Source organism: Pinus tabuliformis, chromosome 1_2 (assembly GCF_031772625.1).
Source record: "Pinus tabuliformis cultivar Carrire ecotype Pingquan chromosome 1_2, CPIR1, whole genome shotgun sequence".
Taxonomy (NCBI): domain Eukaryota; kingdom Viridiplantae; phylum Streptophyta; class Pinopsida; order Pinales; family Pinaceae; genus Pinus; species Pinus tabuliformis.
The window spans coordinates 796,005,510-796,025,667 of record NC_142298.1 but is presented as its reverse complement, the minus strand read 5'-3'; the positions used below and the strand labels follow the sequence as shown (position 1 = coordinate 796,025,667).

At 40.5% G+C, this 20,158-nt stretch overlaps 1 protein-coding gene across 2 annotated transcripts in view; it reads right to left on the bottom strand.

Annotated features, from left to right (window-relative positions):
• Positions 1-20,158, bottom strand: part of FHY1 (Haloacid dehalogenase-like hydrolase (HAD) superfamily protein) — a 389,630-nt gene that overhangs the window by 299,682 nt on the left and 69,790 nt on the right. For both annotated transcript variants that reach the window (XM_089394049.1, XM_089394048.1), the window contains exon 2: positions 5,001-5,076. In XM_089394049.1, coding sequence (XP_089250175.1) covers positions 5,001-5,076 — 76 coding nt within the window. The remainder of the gene's footprint in view (positions 1-5,000; positions 5,077-20,158) is intronic.

Here is a 20,158-nt window from a genome sequence, read left to right as displayed (position 1 = left end):
CAAATGGCACGGACACGTTGATGAAGCGATATCCCCTTTGCGAAAAAAGGGGATGCACTGCTACGGGTAGTTGACACGTGGTGGTCAACACAATGCACATTACATTGATTTGATGTTAGAGGACATAGGCAAAATTCATTTTGTCAAAGATATTGTTGACTCATGAAAAAGCATTACAAAATTTATATATAATCATGCATTTGTGCTTCAATTGATAAGAACATTCACCAACAACAAAGAGTTGGTGTGCCCCACCATTACACGGTTTGCCACCAATTTCATATCTCTTCAATCCCTCTTGACTTCTATGTGGAATGTGAAAAGAATGTTTCTTTCATATAAGTGGCATGTTTTGGCATTTAGCCACAAACCAGAGGGAAAGGCCATATGTAAATTAGTTTCATAATAGGAAGGCTTCTAGGAGATGTGCAGCATTACCGAACCTTTGGTAAAGGTTCTTCAATTAGTTGATGGTGACAAGCTCGCAATGGGCTACTTGTATGGGGCCATGGACAAGACCAAAGAATCTATTCGAACCTACTATGATGATAAGGGAGATGAGGGGTTTAAGAAACAACTCTTCCTATGAGAAGTGATTGATGAACAATGGAACAACACACTCCATCATCCCATTCATGCTGCAGGGATCTACCTGAATCCCGCATTTGCTTACCCCTGTGGGTTCTTATTTGATGCTGAGGTCATGTATGGGTTCTTCATCTATGTTCAGAGGATGGTGTCATCTCCAACAGAACGTGCAAAAATCTCCAAAGAAATGGAGATATACAGGATGGCAGGTAGCACATTTAGATTTGACATGGTTGAGGTTGATAAGAAGACTAAAATGTCAGGTATGTTTTAGTTTATTTCAAATTTCATTGTCTTTTCAAGTTCATAACTTCATACTTTGCTTCGACTTTCAAATTTCATTTTCTTCTTATGTTTATCTTATTAGTAATTTTGTTGTAGATGCATGGTGGAGAAGTTATGGTGGCAGAGTACCTAATCTGTGAAAGCTTGCCATTCGAGTGTTCAACCAAACATGTAGCTCTTCAGGGTGTGAGCGCAACTGGAGTGTAATTGAAAAAATACACACCAAGAAGCGCAATAGGTTAAAACTTAAAATATTCCAAATTTCCAATTAATTTTTTGAATTCATTAAATAATATATTTTTTATAATTATTATTTTATGACCCTTGTATAGGTTGGAGTCCCAGCGACTCAATGATATGGTCTACGTCTACTACATTCTTCAATTGTGGTGACACAACTTGAGAGAACACCTGATATGGAGGCCATCTTATTGGATGGAATTGACACCACTACTACATGAAGGGTTGAGGCCGAGAGGCCTCTCATGGAGTCTATCGTTGATTGGTTAGAGCAGGAGGTAGTGGAGGGGGTAAAGGAGGAGGAGGAGGAGGTGACACCACCTACCCAGACTACCCCTGCCACTAGTAGAGGACGTGGTCTACCTCTTGTAGCTCCTAGTTCTTCAGCTTCTAGAGCACAACAAAGTCCACTGCCAACTCCATCACCATCTACATCTAAAGGGAAAGCTATTGCATTTTCTCGCAAGAGGGTTAGAGAAAATCAGTAGTATTAGTTATTTCATTCATTTCATTGTATATGATATTATGACTCATGATATGAGATACATTATTATATTTTTTGTTGATATTTTGAGGTTGAGTTAGGACTCAGGACTTACTATTCAGGACATGATTCATTGTTATGTGTGATGTAGCACTAGAAATGATATTACACATCTTATATATTAGTCTTTTTAATCATATTTATGTGTCAATGCATTTATTTTATGTTGTAGATGCTTTAGATATTAAAAAAATTGAAAAAACAAACATTTTTGTATTTGCCGATTTTTTCTCAATTTTTCCGATCTTTTTTTATTTTTTCCCCTCGTCAATTTAATCTTGACCACGATGTTTGCAACATTAAGTAAAATGGAATAGATTGTTTTAAGCTACAATTGTTTCAAATAAATGATAATGCTCCAATAGTTTCCATGACATATAACATAAATTGACCAAGTAGTGAAACACGTATTTGAAGAAATTATGAAACAATTAAAAATTGCCAAAGTATGAAGTGTTTACACATAAGATAAGATTTGCTCAAGTTTATAATTTAAAGGTTTATGCATGTGACAGTTTAAATACAATATTAGGAAAAATTGCATGTAGAGTGAAATGTGTTAATTTTAAGCATGCACAAAATAAAATTAAGTGCTAGAAAGCTAAGAAAAACTAGAAGCAAAATTTGTCCACCCACAAGAATCCCTCCTCTACATGAGGAAAGGGGATGTCATGGAAAAATCCCAAGCTCCTTCAAACAATTCTTTTATCTTTTATTAGCGCTTGACATGGGTAAAAATGTCTCTAAGAGCGTTGTCCACAATATAAAAGAGATCCTTACAAAGATAGGACTTTAACAAAGCTAGACTCTCTCCCAAAAATATAAGAACAAGTTTGAAGATGGAAAAACTCTTCAAAAGAGATTTACAAGGCTCAAAAGGCCCACGGCCTAGATGAGTTTGCAGTTCTCCCTCAAATGCCTCCCTAGAAATTAGTCATTGAATATCATGAGGGGACCTGCAACCACACAATCGAGTAGTTTCTCAATGCTTCTTCTCAAGCTCCTTGCTGCCCAATGCTCAAATCTATGGGTTGCAAAACAAAACCAATTGTCAATGCGAAACTAGGGAAAAGAAACCAAAACTAAACTACAATTTAATATACAAAATACTAGCTCAAGTAATGGGAGTAAACTCTCATACTTGCCGAGCTTTGGAAATGACTCTTCAATAGCAGATATAACTTTGAAAGAGCTAGAATTAAAGAAGTTTTTAAATTTAAATGGATGATCAAGTAGCTATAGAGTAAAAAAACTTTCTCTTGCTTTTCATTGGATGGAAGACTTGGGAATTAAAAATGGCTAAGCTTTGAATCGCTTTGACTCCAAGAGTGAATTGATCTAATTGAGATTTCTCCCACTTCTAGATGGATTCCTATACACAATACAAAAGATATTTCCTACACACCTGAACAAGTATTAGTTTGCAAAGGATTAGAGCAATATAATGAATAAGATAAACCAGGCATTCCTCCTAAAATGAATTGACAAGCTTATTCCTAGAATACTATTCTAAATCAAAGATATGTGCAAGATAGCATACACACATCAATCCAAGCAAGATGACAAGTATAAACTAATATTAATTCAATATGCAAAAGAAATTAAACACAATAGTAATAGCATGAAAGGATATCACTTCATAACGCCAAGAGAACACCAGTCAGATAGCCCCAAAGTCTTGATTATATTAAGAAAATATGGAAGTACAAAAAGACAGATTTTCCTCAAGCCCAATAGCTCATAACATGATACAATATGAAAGCCCATAACCTCATTATATAGAGAGTTGGGAGAAAATCAAGAAAGGATGCATGTGAGAACATAACATGATACAATAGCTCATAACATGATACATAATGAGAGCCCATAACCTCATTATATAGAGAGTTGGGAGAAAATCAAGGAATGATGCATGTGAGAACATACACTTTTCCCCTTTTTATTTAATTAAGTGACTAATTAAATTCACTTTTAATCATGGGAAATTATTAATTCACCACCACACTTTCTTTGGCCATTAGAAACTGCTTCTCACCATCCCATCCTATAGATCTCTTCGTTTTGGTTCCCAAAAAACGAGCTATTACACTAAGGTGTTTTTCCAAATAATCCCCTCCACACAACACCTTTAGCGTTTCTAATTAAATTATGCTGATAATAACCCCATTTTATGGGATTTATTGGAATGCAAATAAAAGAAGAACGAATTGTGTGGATCTGCCCTTGATGGTGAAATACAGCAAGAGAACTCTGTTGGACCCATAAAAACTCTTCCAAACCCTTCGAGCCCTCTAATGATGTAATCTCACTCCTATAAACTGGTTGCCACCATCCCTGGAAGTACATCCTGACTGTACCATAAGAAAAACTGAAAATGGGAAATTACAACATTGCATATGAATTCCATCGAGGCAAGCATGCACTAACTCTTCAGAGAGATTGCATAAGGTGATAGTGTAATTTCTTTAATTACCTTTAACTCTTCTAATTTCAAGCATTAACTCCTCCAAAATCTATACTTGGAACTGGACGGTTTCAAGTATTAACAAGTCTCACATAAGAGACTTGAAATATCGGAAGTAAAACCAAACATAGGTTTTCCATCATGAGATACAATTTTTTAGATTATTGGTGTAGAGTAAGTCATTAATACATGACCCATGCTGCATGAGAATCAATGAAAATGATAAAAATTGCCATAAAATTAAATAGTCCACTTAGCACTCATTGCATCAGGTGATGCTCACGGGTGGAAAAGTGGTATTGAAACTAGCAAAAATGAATCACATGGCATCAATCATTTCCTCTAAGGCTTGCACCTGGAAATAATCCACCTGTGAAAGATAATCATTTTTAGATATCTTCTATTCCCTTTGGTAGTTAGATATCCCAGTCAAGAAGCAACTAAAGCTGGTATTTGTTGTTTCCATGGATTAACATGACCCTTTAATATCATAATCTCAATATTACTTCTAATTGTTGTCATCTTACAAACAACATTTTAAATGTACGTAGTTCTCCTCTTTAACAACACAGAAGTGAGCAAAGCATATTCCAGCTAAAATTCACAATCTGCATATGATATATATATTATTTAAATTTCAAATAACCATATGCAATGGATTCTACTTATTCTAGATACTGTACTGTAACTGTCTATAGCACATGGATCTACATACAGTAGTCCTAGAATCTAAGTACTGCCTAATACGTTTCTGTCAAACACCAGAACTAATAAACAAAGACAAGACTGCAGTACTATGTTTTATGCTTATCCATGTAAGTATTCCGTAGGCTTAGTACAGGAAGGAGAGATGAAATATTTCAAGATCATCTTATCTACCTCAGTAGTGATACCCTTCTCAAATTCAATCCAAGCTGTTGGATGTTTGACCTCCAGAAGCTCTTTCATTGATAATCTGCAATGTGCATTAAAAAAAAATTTGCTTAACATCATCACATCCTACAAAATGTCTGCATGAACAGAACAGAAGGAAAAGGTAACTCAACAACCAACAGATATACTAAATACCTTACTACTATTATAAGTAATCATTTTCTTGACATAAACACTTGCCGGTTTGGAAATTGGAATGCGTTAGAAATGCAAGGACCACTAGCCAGGTAGTTTAAACTTTAAATAATATTTTTTTTGTAGACCTATAGTAACTGAATGTGGTCGCCAAATACGTATAAGATCCCACTGGTGGTTTACATGGGCCTATAATATTCAGATGCCCTTTGTCATGACCCATTAATTTGGTAGACCTGTGACATAAGCTGAATCCTTATCTAATGCATTGACAGGAACTTGTTTGAGTACTTATTTTTTTGTTTATACCCATATTAACTGAGTGTGGTTGCCAAATATGTATAAGATCCAGTTGGTAGTTTCCATTGGGCCTACAATACGCCTATAGCCTTTGTCATGACCTATTAATTTGGTAGACCTGTGACATAATCTGAATCCTTATCTAATGCATTGACATGAGCTTGTTTGAGAATTTTTGTATGCAAGTAAAAAGTGCAGCTTGTTGAATAAGTTAGAATATCTCAGGAAGATATAAAGCTATCAAAAATACAACATACTACTATTGAGTCAATTACACCATTTCAATAAGCATAGAAAATTTATCACCTCATTGTTAACCATAGCATCCTTTTTGAAGCATTATAAAAGATTCTTTTGTTTTAGAAATGTAGCATGACTAGTGTCATGTCCCCATTTTTATTTTCCTCTCTAGTACAGCCAAGATGGGTTTCCAAGGTATCTGATGGTCAGGCTGCAGGAGCAGGATTACATCAACAAGGGTTCCGAAGGAGTTTTGAGGAGTTTTTACAGGATCCGATGGCACAGTCTGCTTTTTGTTCCATTGCATTCTGACAACTTTCATAAAACGGAGTTATCACTGGGCCTGACTTAATTAATTGCGCTTGAGGTGGCATTCCAGGAGGAATATTTGATGGAACACCTCAGCATAATAGCTCGTTGGAAGCAGAATGAGAAAATCAACAAGATGGGATGCTGAGAAATGACTTCTAGTGGCTGGAGAAAGTATGGTGGCTGATTTACCATTTTCCTGACTTTAATTAATCATTAATTAAAAAGGGAAAAAAAAAATTAATTGGAGAAAAAAGGCCAAAAGTGAATTAAGTGAAATAAAATTAAATTAAAAAGTCACTTAAGACAGTCAAGAGAGGAGTTTCTAGAAAATAATAAAATAGTTAAATAAGATGCTTCTAGAGGCTTGGAGACCTATTGAAAGAGTCTTTAAAAGGAGGAGGAGATCATTTGGGACATCTTGGAATTGAGCATTTGTCTCTGTTGAGAGTTGGAGAACCAAGTTCTCTGCTACAATATCCCTCGGACAATAACCCTCGGGAGATTCAGTGAGAGTTGGCAAGTATCCATCTATCTCCTTCGTGAATTCATTCCGAATTCACAGATGCATTCAGTCAATCAGTGATTTGGAGGGACTGTCGTAGCAGTATTGTTGATCTTTTGGGGCATCACTCAGTCATCTTCAGTGTTTTGTATTAGCATGCTATTTTATATTACATATTAATAAAATAAGGTTGAGATCCTTTGCATGTCTATTTGTTAATTTTTCAGTTGCAGAATATATTTTCCAGTTTTGATGTTGATTTTATGGTTCAAAATTATGCAAATTATTTATTTAATTAACGGCAAAATTTTATGAAGCAATATCCGGCGAAATTTGTATTTGGGACATTACAGCTATCTTATCTTTTTTGGCTCCATCCATTCCTCACTATAATCTATCATTTTGCATGAGACCCGCACTCATGAATTTTTTCAATACACTTGTGAGTTTTATCACAAAGGAAACTTTACAAGTTGACAGAGCTTCAGATGGTATAGAGGTACACACATTCAAAGATACATGTGCATAACTAGAGGGTTATTCTTTCATTTTGTAGGGTGATGCTTCTTTGATGCCATGGTGTATTATCAGTGGCATAGTCATGGATAGCATATACAAATTGGCTTTTCATGGTAGGTGGTTCCACTCATACCTGATCCTAGAAGAGGAACGCCCTAGAACTTTTGGGCTAAGCTAAAATTGTTTTAGCATCTTCATTTGGTTGGCTTCATGACAGTGTAGAGACTTGACACTTCCCCTTTGATTTCACTTGATTTCACATTCATTTTAGCATCTTCATTTGGTTGGCTTCATGACCAATGTTGCACGAAGCGGGAGCGAAGCGGAAGCGCGGAGCGCGGAAGCGTCATTTTCCAAAAATCTAGGGAGCGAAGCGTCCGCGGAAGCGTCTGCTATATATATATATTTTTTTGCATTTATACTCAAAACAAACATCCCAAATACCAAATTAATTGTAGAAGACATGAAAACATGCATATTGTTGCATAAATCAAGATAGATATGGCATCCATGATTCCATTGTAGTTACTAGTATGTACAACAATCATCTATATTCTAGCTATTACAAACATACATCAAATTTTTAAGCATATTATAAAACATAAAACATTTAAGCATATTATATTTTAAGCATATTATATGAGATAGAGATTCAACCTTTCTTACAAGACATGCTGGACATTATCATGTGTCTTTCCAGGACTTAGCATCCATATGGCATAGCATATTTAGGAATTCGTGCAAAAAATGAGTACTTACAAGATCAACACATACTTCTTGAATTCTTATAACATTTATGGTTCCTAGTCTAACTCCTCTGCCTTTAATCTGCAATAGATGGTATGTTACTATTCTTTGAAAGATGACTCCGCATTTCTTAGTGCCTTTAAAACATCCTGCTTCTGATCACAATATATCAGCTTCAAATATATCTTACTCAAAATGACTTTCCTTTGACGATACTGTAGATTATATGCGAGTTGCATAATAGTCCTCGCAGTCTTAATAGCTTTTCAAACTTCAAGGTATTTAACCTTACTTATATTGAGTTGGAGATTAATAGCTTCAAGGAGAATCTTTGATACAGATCAAACTACAGACCTTCAACATGATTCTTTCAAGACTGTGTCAGAGGAATTCAAGATTACTGTTAGCAATTTTGTGTTTCATACATACCTCATATTGCAGACTCGTCATACATGAAGCAAATTTATGCTTCATACTTTTGTACAGCGCCTTCATAACTCAAGAATTGAAAGTGCCTTTCTTCTTCAATCTTTCTCAGATTCCTGAACCAAATATGAGGCTTTTCTCAGGTTACTACAGTTGCTTCTGAGGCTCAGTACTAAGGATATCTTGTGTTATACTCCTTGCAAACAGACTTCCTGAGGTAAAATAAGGACCTCAGCCTAAGGAATCGCATTTTTTGACCGGAATCGCGCCACCTCCAAAACGGATCCGCGCTTCCACTGGGGATTCCGGATCGATTCGCTCCGATCCGCGATTCTGCCTTTGGATCCGGGGGGGGGGGGGGGGCGATTCCTGCAACACTGTTCATGACAGTGTAGAGACTTGACACTTCCCCTTTGATTTCACTTGATTTCACATTCATTTGGGGTGAGTTGACATGGTCTAGAATGATTGGAGCCTTGGTATAAACAAACCCTAATATACGTGGCTTGTTTTATTGGTTTATGATAAGGTGGACCATAGTCCTATATAGAGTGCTCCACTCCTTTGACTCATATATGGAGACATATACACACTTCTCATACTCTTATTGCTTCAACAATCAAGATGTCCCCCTCCTTTGATTACTTGGATGACTTGGCATATGGATTCATGGTGGTACATGGCTTGTTTTGACTCTCTCCTCCATGGATCGAGCACAATGCGCATTATTCCATGATGGATTGATCCCTTGCTTCATGGAGCTGGCCCTTTGTACCAATGTTATCAGAACCGAACCAATCAACCCTTCGAAGTGAGAACTAGTCAAAACTAGGTTGGAACCAAAAAAATATTGGTCAACCAAACAATACATAAAATATTCAAATTTTAAAGAAAACATATATATTCGTGTACATCCATATAAATCTTAACCATTTATACATTATGAAAAATCCTCGATTGCAATTACTAGATATTATTCTCCTAACTGTTAGCAATTTAATTGTTTACGGCAATTAACGAATAATTCACAATTGCAAAAAAATTCGTTGCAGAAAAGAAAATTAGGAATTGAGAAATAGATACACACGCACAATAAAAATCGACAACAATATTTTTGGACTAACGTCCCTAGAGGAAATCCCGAAGGGAAAACTGGTGCCACTGGATAACGGTTTATTTATTATGCAACAATTTAGAAATTATTACAACTAGATGCCCAACTGGCAATCCTCCGGAAATAATCTGGAAAAATCAATTGGAGAAATTTTCTCCCTTATACAATCAATTCGGCCTCCCTCTGGCCTGCTTGAGCCCTCTCACTGGCAACTCGACCTGCCTAGAATTTGCATTGCCTGTCCCAAGAAATTCATATTGCCTGCTACTCAGCTCTAACAGAGTCGTCCAACCTCCCTCTGCCCCTGGAAATGTCTCACTCTACTTTTTGGGTGATCCCCCGGCCTCCAGTAATTGAAACGGCCTCTTTTTTGGCACTCACACCAGGGTTTCTGGCTACTCGCATTAGCTATTTGACCTCTCTGCAAATAGATTTCGTCCTCCATTTTCTTGCCTCTCCTGAATTAGAAAATTGTTGGGAAACTCTCTGGAATTTTCCTTTGTTGCTCTCTCAATCACTAATGCACTCCTCTGGCTCGAACTCTCTTCCTTGTTGAATCACTGCAACTTGATAGCTCGAACTGCCAAGGTAACTCGCTCCCCTCATGTCCTTCTCCATCCCATTGTCTTGCTCTTATAATCTCCCATTGGAGCTTCAACAACCACGATTAGATCCTCATCGACAGCTAAGATCATCTTAGACTTGATCAAAATCATTTTCTGGAAGTTTCTGGAGCATAAGTCGATCTCCTTAATTAATTTACTTTAATTAACCACTTTTCCTAAGTTAGTGTTAATTTTAGGTATGTTCTATGCTTAGAGAAATTTATTTCAATTTTCACAGTTAGCTCAATATCTTTTCGAGATTAGCAATCACATCAGCATAATAGTAAATTGCAGATAGAACATAAACATAAATCGCAGAAGACAAGCCAAGACAAGACGACACAAGATGTGGCGCTAGCTAGGGACAAACCCCAATGTGGGGAAACCCTTGATCAATTCTTCTTATATGTTCTTCAATAGTTCAACAGAGAAAGAGAGAGATAGTACATATACAACAGAAGTCAACACTTTGACTTATCTAAATAAGAGCATAGATCATCTCTAAGAAGATGATACATGAGGTAGCTGAACTCAGTTGAAGACATGCTGCTTCCACTTATTCTCCAAGGTGATCCATTGCCTTGTTGCACCTAATATTATGTTGCTCCTCATCATCATGCTGCACATCACTGTGTTGCACCATGCTGCACCTGTTATCCCATGTGCCATTGTTGCACCATGTTGCCCTTGTTGTACCATGTTGCCACACTATTGTCCCATGTGCCATTGCTGCACCATGTTGCCACTGCTCCACCATGAACCATTGTTGCACCATGTAGTTGCTGCACCAAGTACTATTGGTGTCCTAAGTACCATTGCTACACTATGATTGCTGCACCATGTACTTGTTGTCCCATGTATCCACCATGAACCATTGCAGCACTATGTACTTGTTGTCCTATGTATCCACCATGAAACATTGCAGTACCATGTACTTGTTGTCCCATATATCCACCATGAAACATTGCAGCACCATGTACTTGTTGTCCCATATATCCACCATGAAACATTGCAACACCATGTACTTGTTGTCCTATGTATCCACCATGCAACGTTGCAGCATCATGTACTTCTTGTCCCATGTATCCACCATGAGACATTGCAGCATCATGTACTTGTTGTCTTATGTATCCACCCTACAACATTGCAGTATCATGTACTTGTTGTCCCATGTATCCACCATGAAACATCTGACACCACCTATCCGCTGTAATGTAAAATTTTCTGTTTCCCACCCCGGTTTTCAGTTTCACCTTATTTCTCCCATATAGTTAAATGCCCATTCCCATAGCCATACATTTAACAGACTGAAAAAATAAATATTGCTGAAAACACAAATTCTGGAAATTTTTCAGAGTGCTGGAAATTGCAGAAATAAAAAATCAGCAATTAAAACAGCCATAAAAACACATTTAAACTCAGTGATTTTTGGTCAACTTGACCCTGGAAAAACCCCCTACAACTCTTGGGGAAAACCAGTTTGAGAGCTCTTCTTTATTTCTGGAAAATGCCTTTTACAGAGAAAATATTTTCAGCAAAAATATCAGCAAAACAGAAATTTTTCCAGCAAGCAAAACTTATCTGTTTTCAGCCCAAACGACAATCTGAAAACTGCTGGAAGAGCTGTACGGACCGTACGGATGTACGGACTGTACGGACGTACGGATGTACGGACCGTGCGGACTGTACGGACGGCCGTACGGACTTGTACGGACAGCCCTCGGGAAAAGTGTAGAAAATCGCCTCCTCGATATTCGTGCTGAAAAATAATTTTTTCACTGTTTTGCTCACTAAATCTGCCTTTTTCTGCTTGTTCTTTATGCTGTTCAGATTTGCTGAAATGCTGCCTTGGTGTGTGTGCCAAACTGCTGCCTCTTTCTCCTCCTTGTCCAGAAATCTCCCTTGCTCTCTTGCTCTCCTTCTCCCAATCTGCTCATGAAAGAATGAATGATCTTTTCCTCCTTTTCCTCCGTTAACCCAACCCTAAATGACTTTTGGGTGATCCCTAAATCCAATGGCTGAAATAGATTTAGATCAATGGCTGAGATTAAATGCTCATTTAAATCTCACTTTCTATTTTTTAATTCACCCCACTTTAATAAAGACCCACTTAGTCATTTATTTCCAAAGTCACTTTTCCTTTCTAATTTTTCATTGACTTTATAAAGTCACTTTAAAATTAGACTTAGTAACTTTATCACTTAAAGTCACTTTCAAATTAGATTTAACTTTATAAAAATTATAAAGTTACTTTAGGAGAAAAATTAAATTCTTTTGGACACTTTTCCCTAGGCCAAAGATCAAAGCCTTAGGGAACCAGCTGTCCTCCGGTACCAAATTTCAACACTCCCTCTTACCGAGGAAGGTGTTCCTCACCACACCCATCTTGTCTCTGAAGTAGACATGCTTGCCCCGTGGTAAGGCTTTGGTAAGAATATCTGCAACCTGCTCATCAGTGGAAATATACTCAAGCTTTACAGCTCCCTTCTGAACATGGTCTCTGATGAAATGATATCTGATCCCGATATGCTTTGACCTGTCATGAAATACTGGATTCTCCGTGAGTTTAATGCAACTCTGATTATCACAGTAAATCACTGAAGGTCTCAACGGCTGACCAAATAAGCCAAACAACAACTTGTGAAGCCAGATGGCCTCACAACTAGCTAGACTGGCTGCCATATACTCTGCTTCCGCTGAACTCAGTGCTACTGACTGCTGCTTCCGGCTGAACCATGACACTACTGCTGAACCCAACCCAAAACAACACCCTGAAGTGCTCTTCCTATCAGAAGCACAACCTGCCCAATCAGAATCAGTGTATCCTGCCAATCTCACTCCATCTCCCTGCCTGTAGTCCAGACCATAATCCACTGTCCCCTGCAAGTACCGCAAAATGTGTTTTGCAGCCACCCAGTGAACCTTCCTAGGCTCACACATAAACTGACTCATCGTGTTGACTGCAAAACAGATATCTGGTCTGGTGTTGACCAAATACATCAAGGAACCAATCAGCTGCCTGTACAATGTGGGATCCACCAACTCGGAATCCGAAGCATGAAGCTTCTTCCAGTTGGTGATCATCGGTGTCGACATGGGTCTACAATCCTCCATGTGGAATCTGCTAAGGATGTCCACAATATACTTCCCCTGCCCCAGGAAGAAATGCCCCTCCTCCTGCCACACCTCCAAACCCAAAAAGTAATGCATCAAGCCGATGTCCTTCATCTCAAACTCCGCTGCAAGATCTCTCTTGCAGTGCTCTATGAGTCTCTCTGCACCTGTAATGATCAAGTCATCCACATACAGCACCAGAATGAGAGGCTCCTCACCAATCACAATAAAGTAAAGGTTCGGATCTGCCTCACTCTTTGTGAAACCCATCCCCTGCAAGTATGCATCTATCCTGGAGTACCAAGCTCTGGGAGCTTGCTTCAGGCCATAAAGGGCCTTCTTCAATCTGCACACATGGGACTCCTTCCCATGCACCTCAAAGCCCTGTGGCTGCTCAATGTACACCTCCTCCTGTATGAAGCCATTGAGAAATGCGGTCTTCACATCCATCTGGTGGATCTTCCAACCCATCTCTGCTGCTATCGATATAATGGAGCGGATCGAAGTATATCGAGCCACGGGAGCGAAGGTCTCCTCATAATCAACTCCCTCTACCTGTGAGAACCCTCTAGCCACAAACCTTGCTTTGAATTTCTCAATGCTGCCATCTGCAGCATGCTTTACCTTGTAAAGCCATCTGGAAGTAACCACGGATTTGCCCTCAGGCCTCGGCACCACCTCCCAAACATCATTCTTCATGATAGAAGAATACTCCTCCTGCATGGCCTCTCTCCAGACCTGCTGGCTAGCTGCCTCCTCATAGCTAGAAGGCTCAGAGTCAAGGATGCTGGTAACCATCGCCATATAGCTACAAAATCTCTCAGGTGGTCTACTCTCTCTGACCGGCCTCTTCGGCTCAGCAACAGATGTGGCATCTCTCAAGGTGTCCTGAAGCCACTTGGGCTTCCTCTTCCCTGAGCATGCTTCTCCCATAGGAGAATGAAACTCCTCCTCCTCATCCCCATCAGTAGCCTGAACTCCTGACTGTCTGTCTGCTGTCCTCCTGCCTGCACCTGAACCTGTAGAAGCTGAGGTACCGTGTGAACTGTCCATCAGTGGACTCCCTAGTGAACTGCTCTGTGAACTGCTCTGTATGCTGCCCGGAGCACCACCCCTCTGGCTCGGCGAGCCACTGCTCACTGATGGACCTGACATCCTCATAGATGTACCTCCGGATCCTCCTGATCCCTGCCCACTGGATCCCTGCGACTGACTCAACTGCTGCTGAGGGTCTGGCTGATCCAGATACTCTAACTCCCGTGACCTCCTAAAGGCCCTGTCCTCCTCGAACTTCACATCCCGTCTGACAACAACTTTCCTCTGTGCAGGAATGTAAATCCGAAAGGCCTTTGAGGTCTCACTGTAGCCCACAAAGATACCCTTCTCTGCGGTGGGCTCTAGTTTGGTCCTCTCCTCCTTGGGTATATAGGAGTATGTAATGCATCCAAGGATATGAAGATGACCAAGATCAGGCTTCTTCCCAAAGAAAGCCTCCTCCGGAGTCATGTGCCCCAAGGCACGATGCGGACTCCTGTTCTGCAAGTAAACAGCTGTGTTGCAGGCCTCTGCCCACAAGAACAATGGCAACCCCTGATCATATAACATGGCTTTGGCAGCCCCTATGATGGATCTGTTCTTCCTCTCCGCAACCCCGTTCTGCTGGGGGTTGTAAGGAACAGTGAACTCCCTCCTAATGCCTGCCTCTGCACAATAGTCAACAAACTCTCCAAGGGTGTACTCTCCTCCATTGTCCGACCTCAGGGACTTGATCTTTCGACCTGTCTGAGTCTCCACAAGAGCTCTGAACTCCTGAAACCGCTTGAAGACCTCACTCTTGGTCTTCAAGAAATAAATCCAGGTCCTCCTGGAGTGATCATCAATGAATAAGACATAGTACTCATATCCACTCAAGGAAACATGAGACATCCGACCGCTCACATCGGAATGAATCAAATCAAGTATCCCCGTCGCTCTGCTGTCACTGCTGGGAAAAGGGGATTTGGCAAACTTGCCCATCGCACAACCTCTGCAAGTATCATGGTGATCAGTACTGAAATCTGGCACACCTGTAGTGATCTCCCGCAATGTCCTCAAGGCTCCATGAGACATGTGCCCCATCCTGCGGTGCCAAATCTCACATAGCTCAGAACTGCTAGCTCTGCTGTCGGTACTACAGCTCAATGCCAAAGGGGGCTGGAATGCAAACTTGTACACCTTTGCATGGCGTACACCTATCACTCTAGCTGAATCAGCTGGAGAGCCCCTGGGATACATCAACACCTGTCCTTCCCTGAACAGTACCTCATATCCTCTGTCCTCCAGCGCTGAGACGGATATGAGGTTCTTCCTCATCCCTGGCACATAAAGAACCTCTGACACCTTCAAGGGAGGTTTGGACTCCCTCTGAAATGTCACTGTCCCCACCCCGACTGCTCTAACAACTCTGTCATCACCGAGTACTACCTCAATATCAGTGCCACTCTCTGAAAGCTCTGAGAAGTACTCCCGGACTCCTGTCATGTGACGTGAAGCCCCACTGTCCACATACCAGATACCTGTAGATGCTCCGCTAATCGAGGGAAAAGCATGCTCCCTCTGAACCTGTGTGGCAGGTGATCCTGCACTAGAGGACTCACATGTAGTGAACGCAAACTCCCGGTCAAAACGACCTGCAAAGTCCTCAATCTCAGCTGACGCTGCCACATCCTGGGTCTTCCCCTTCTTCTTCTTCTTCTCCGGACACACAACTGCATAGTGTCCCATCTTCTGACAATTCCAACACTTCACTTTGGAATAGTCCTTTTGTGAGTTACCCTGTTTACCTTTACCTTTGCCTCCACCACCGCTTGTGGAAGCCTGCTTCTTCCCTTTGCCTTTCTTGCCTCCTGCCACCAGTGCTACGTCCTCATCCTGCTCAACTGGCTTGGCTGCCCCAAGCTGTCCTTTCCTGATCTCTGTCTGTATACAATCATCCCAAAACCTCTCCCATGTGGGAAGGGTCTCACGTGCACAAACCCCATCAGCAAAGTTCAACCATGAACGGGGGAGGCCATTCACTGCAATACGCACCAACTCAGTGGATGGAATGGCCTCTCCAATCGCTGCCAACTCATCTCTCACATTGGTAATCTTTGTGAGATATCCAGCTGCACTATCATTCCCCATCTTAATGTTCTTCAGCTTCTCCTTCAGGACCATCTTCCGGTTCTCATTGGTACTCTGGTAGAGATTGGACAATGCTGTCCACATCTCATGGGCATTGCTATTTCCTCTCACATGAGGAATGCAATGGTCTTTGATTCCGTCTAGAATTAGCCTCTTACCCTTGTTGTTCTTTCTATTATAAGCTGCCAACTGAGTAACATCAGTAGGCACAACAACAGGGTGCTGTGCTGTATGCACCATGATATCCCAGACTTCTGCCTCCTCAAAGATACTCTGCATTCTCTCCTTCCAAACGCTGTAATTTGTATGCCCATCCAACCTATCCTCCACCCTCAATCCCAATGACATCTTGCTGTCCTAAAACTGAAAAATAGCACTGCTGTGGTAAAGATAAAACTGCTGTTTATGAAAAATCAGCTTGCTGGAATTTTCTGAGTGAAAAAATCAGCAGCTGTATTTTTTTCCTTTTGCTGTCCCAAACTGCCCTTCAGCGCTCACGCTCCGATACCATGTAAAATTTTCTGTTTCCCACCCCGGTTTTCAGTTTCACCTTATTTCTCCCATATAGTTAAATGCCCATTCCCATAGCCATACATTTAACAGACTGAAAAAATAAATATTGCTGAAAACACAAATTCTGGAAATTTTTCAGAGTGCTGGAAATTGCAGAAATAAAAAATCAGCAATTAAAACAGCCATAAAAACACATTTAAACTCAGTGATTTTTGGTCAACTTGACCCTGGAAAAACCCCCTACAACTCTTGGGGAAAACCAGTTTGAGAGCTCTTCTTTATTTCTGGAAAATGCCTTTTATAGAGAAAATATTTTCAGCAAAAATATCAGCAAAACAGAAATTTTTCCAGCAAGCAAAACTTATCTGTTTTCAGCCCAAACGACAATCTGAAAACTGCTGGAAGAGCTGTACGGACTGTACGGACGTACGGATGTACGGACTGTACGGACTGTACGGACGGCCGTACGGACTTGTACGGACAGCCCTCGGGAAAAGTGCAGAAAATCGCCTCCTCGATATTCGTGCTGAAAAATAATTTTTTCACTGTTTTGCTCACTAAATCTGCCTTTTTCTGCTTGTTCTTTATGCTGTTCAGATTTGTTGAAATGCTGCCTTGGTGTGTGTGCCAAACTGCTGCCTCTTTCTCCTCCTTGTCCAGAAATCTCCCTTGCTCTCTTGCTCTCCTTCTCCCAATCTGCTCATGAAAGAATGAATGATCTTTTCCTCCTTTTCCTCCCTTAACCCAACCCTAAATGACTTTTGGGTGATCCCTAAATCCAATGGCTGAAATAGATTTAGATCAATGGCTGAGATTAAATGCTCATTTAAATCTCACTTTCTATTTTTTAATTCACCCCACTTTAATAAAGACCCACTTAGTCATTTATTTCCAAAGTCACTTTTCCTTTCTAATTTTTCATTGACTTTATAAAGTCACTTTAAAATTAGACTTAGTAACTTTATCACTTAAAGTCACTTTCAAATTAGATTTAACTTTATAAAAATTATAAAGTTACTTTAGGAGAAAAATTAAATTCTTTTGGACACTTTTCCCTAGGCCAAAGATCAAAGCCTTAGGGAACCACCTGTCCTCCGGTACCAAATTTCAACATGTAAGTCAACAGTTCTGAGAATACATTTGTTTTTGTTATGATTGTGACTGGTTAGGGTACATATGACTGCTTATCCTCTAATCAGTCACCAAGACAGCCCTCCTTAGGTGCGGCCTACCCTTGTAGAAGTGGTGGCTTCCCTCATTGTTGTTTTGGGCATAGACAGCCCTCAATACACCTCCACGCTACCCTATTTTGGAGTGGCTAGGCCTGCGGCCTACCACAGACATCCGCTACCACCTACAACCCACTCAAACCACCATACGTTGCCCTCCAAACAGCTTGTAGGGCTTGTGGCTTACCCACAGCAGCCTACACTGCCCTTCACCAAGAGTTGGGCACCTAAGAATACCTCCACGTTGTCCTGAAACAGTCTGCCCTTGTCTCGACCCTCAAAGGAGCTACCTCGGCCTCCCTTACAGCACCTCGGCCCTCCAAAAGACCCATGAAACAAACCTTCCTTTGCTACAGCCAAGACCTTTTGTTGACTGCAGTTAGGGCATCCTTTAGGACTGTGGCTAGGGCATCCTTTAGGATTGTGGCTAGGGCAGCTTGTTTAGCCTTCTTTCCTCCTGTGTCTAGGGCTTCATCCTCCTAGATTTCTCTTCCACTAAAACCCAAGGCGAGTGGAGAGAAATCAAGAGTGAAGTGTGTGAAATGACTCTCAAGTCATCTCCTTTTATACTAAAACATTGAGCACATGTGGGGTTTATTTGGTTGCTGGCCGACCTTGACGAATTGTCCCATAACACAAATAAATTCATATCTCCATGAATACTTATCGGAATCGGATGACCTTTAAATCAATCCTACACCTCTCAATGAGAGGGATCCAAGAAAAATAGCAGCTGCCATAAATATGATGACCCACATGGAGTTTGGCCCTAGATGCCAATTTTAACACTCCCTCTCTACCATCAGTGCCCTGCACTACTCTGCTCTGCTCTGTTAAACCATGAAGAAGAAGAATTGATCGAAAATGTCTCGTACCATTCTCTACTGACTCGAAGTCAATACCATATGAAGAGAGTGTGTCATACAACTCTTACTCATCCCATATCAATTTCAAAAGAGAGTGAGTTATATCACTCTTACTGAACCGAAGTCAGTTTCATTGATCCCAGATCAATATCACAAGAGAGTGTCTCAAACCACTCATATTGATCCTGTTGATTTGAGGTAGCATCGGATGTGCTCTAGCCAAGAAATTTGGTGGAGAGGTTGGGGCACATGAGATCTCCAATACCCAAAAAGGATTTGGGCAGATTCTAAACAGTTCATGAGATATTAAAATAATTAATATTTTTAATGGAGACCCTAAGTCTAAACTTAGGGAAAATAAAATATTAATGTGTATTAATATGAAATTGTGTTAGGATGGTCCAAAAGACTTGGATCAAGCCAGATCTAATCTTAGTCGTTGATTAGGGACTTAATCTTGGTCGTTGATTTATCAACGAGGAAAGTATAAGAGGGGGCTTGAGGGTCACTTGGAAAATACACTGAGGGAGACCAGTCAGTTCAATTTCTGGAGCGGGGTTTGCAGAGAAATTGAACCAGTGGTCTGGAGAGCACTCAAGAGGCAGCAAGTACAGAACATAGAGAAAGGAGATTAGCGCATAGGCAGAAGAGGCAGACGCAAAGCCAAAGGAAGCCACGCAGAGGCAACAGATACTGCACAGAGCCAAAAGGGCATGCGTCATCCATGCAGAGGCTGCAGGAGTGATGCAGAAGACCAAAGAAGCCACACAAAGCCTCAGTAGGCTGACGCAGAGGGTTTTAGGTTGACGCAAAGGGTTTCAAGTTGACATAAAGGTCAGTAGGGCCTACGTTGGGTTTAGAAGAAATGCTGGGAATTTGTCTATCTATGGGTAAGCCAGTTTGGCACGCTGTTGTACTAGAAAATTGTTGAATAATAAAATCCTCCCTTGTTGCACCGGTTTTCCCACATTGGGTTTTTCCGGGGACATTAGTCCAAAATAACTGTCAATGTGTACATATGTTTGCTTCTGTATTACGGTGTGATATCTGCAGCAGTGTTTATTTTAATGTTTGTTGAAGTAATTTCATGAATAACTTATGATGAAATAAGTAGGAAAAGTAAATCAGTTGCTACAGTGAAAGAATTTTCACATGGTATCAGAGTAAGTAAGCAGAGACAGAGAGGGAAAATCAGTTATGGGTCGAGACCACGATGCAGAGGCATCCACCTCAGGGGACTCATGCAAATTTTCAGAAGATTGCACAACAGAGAGACATTTCAATTTCTCTATGTTGGCTTCCAGGTTGGAAGAAGAA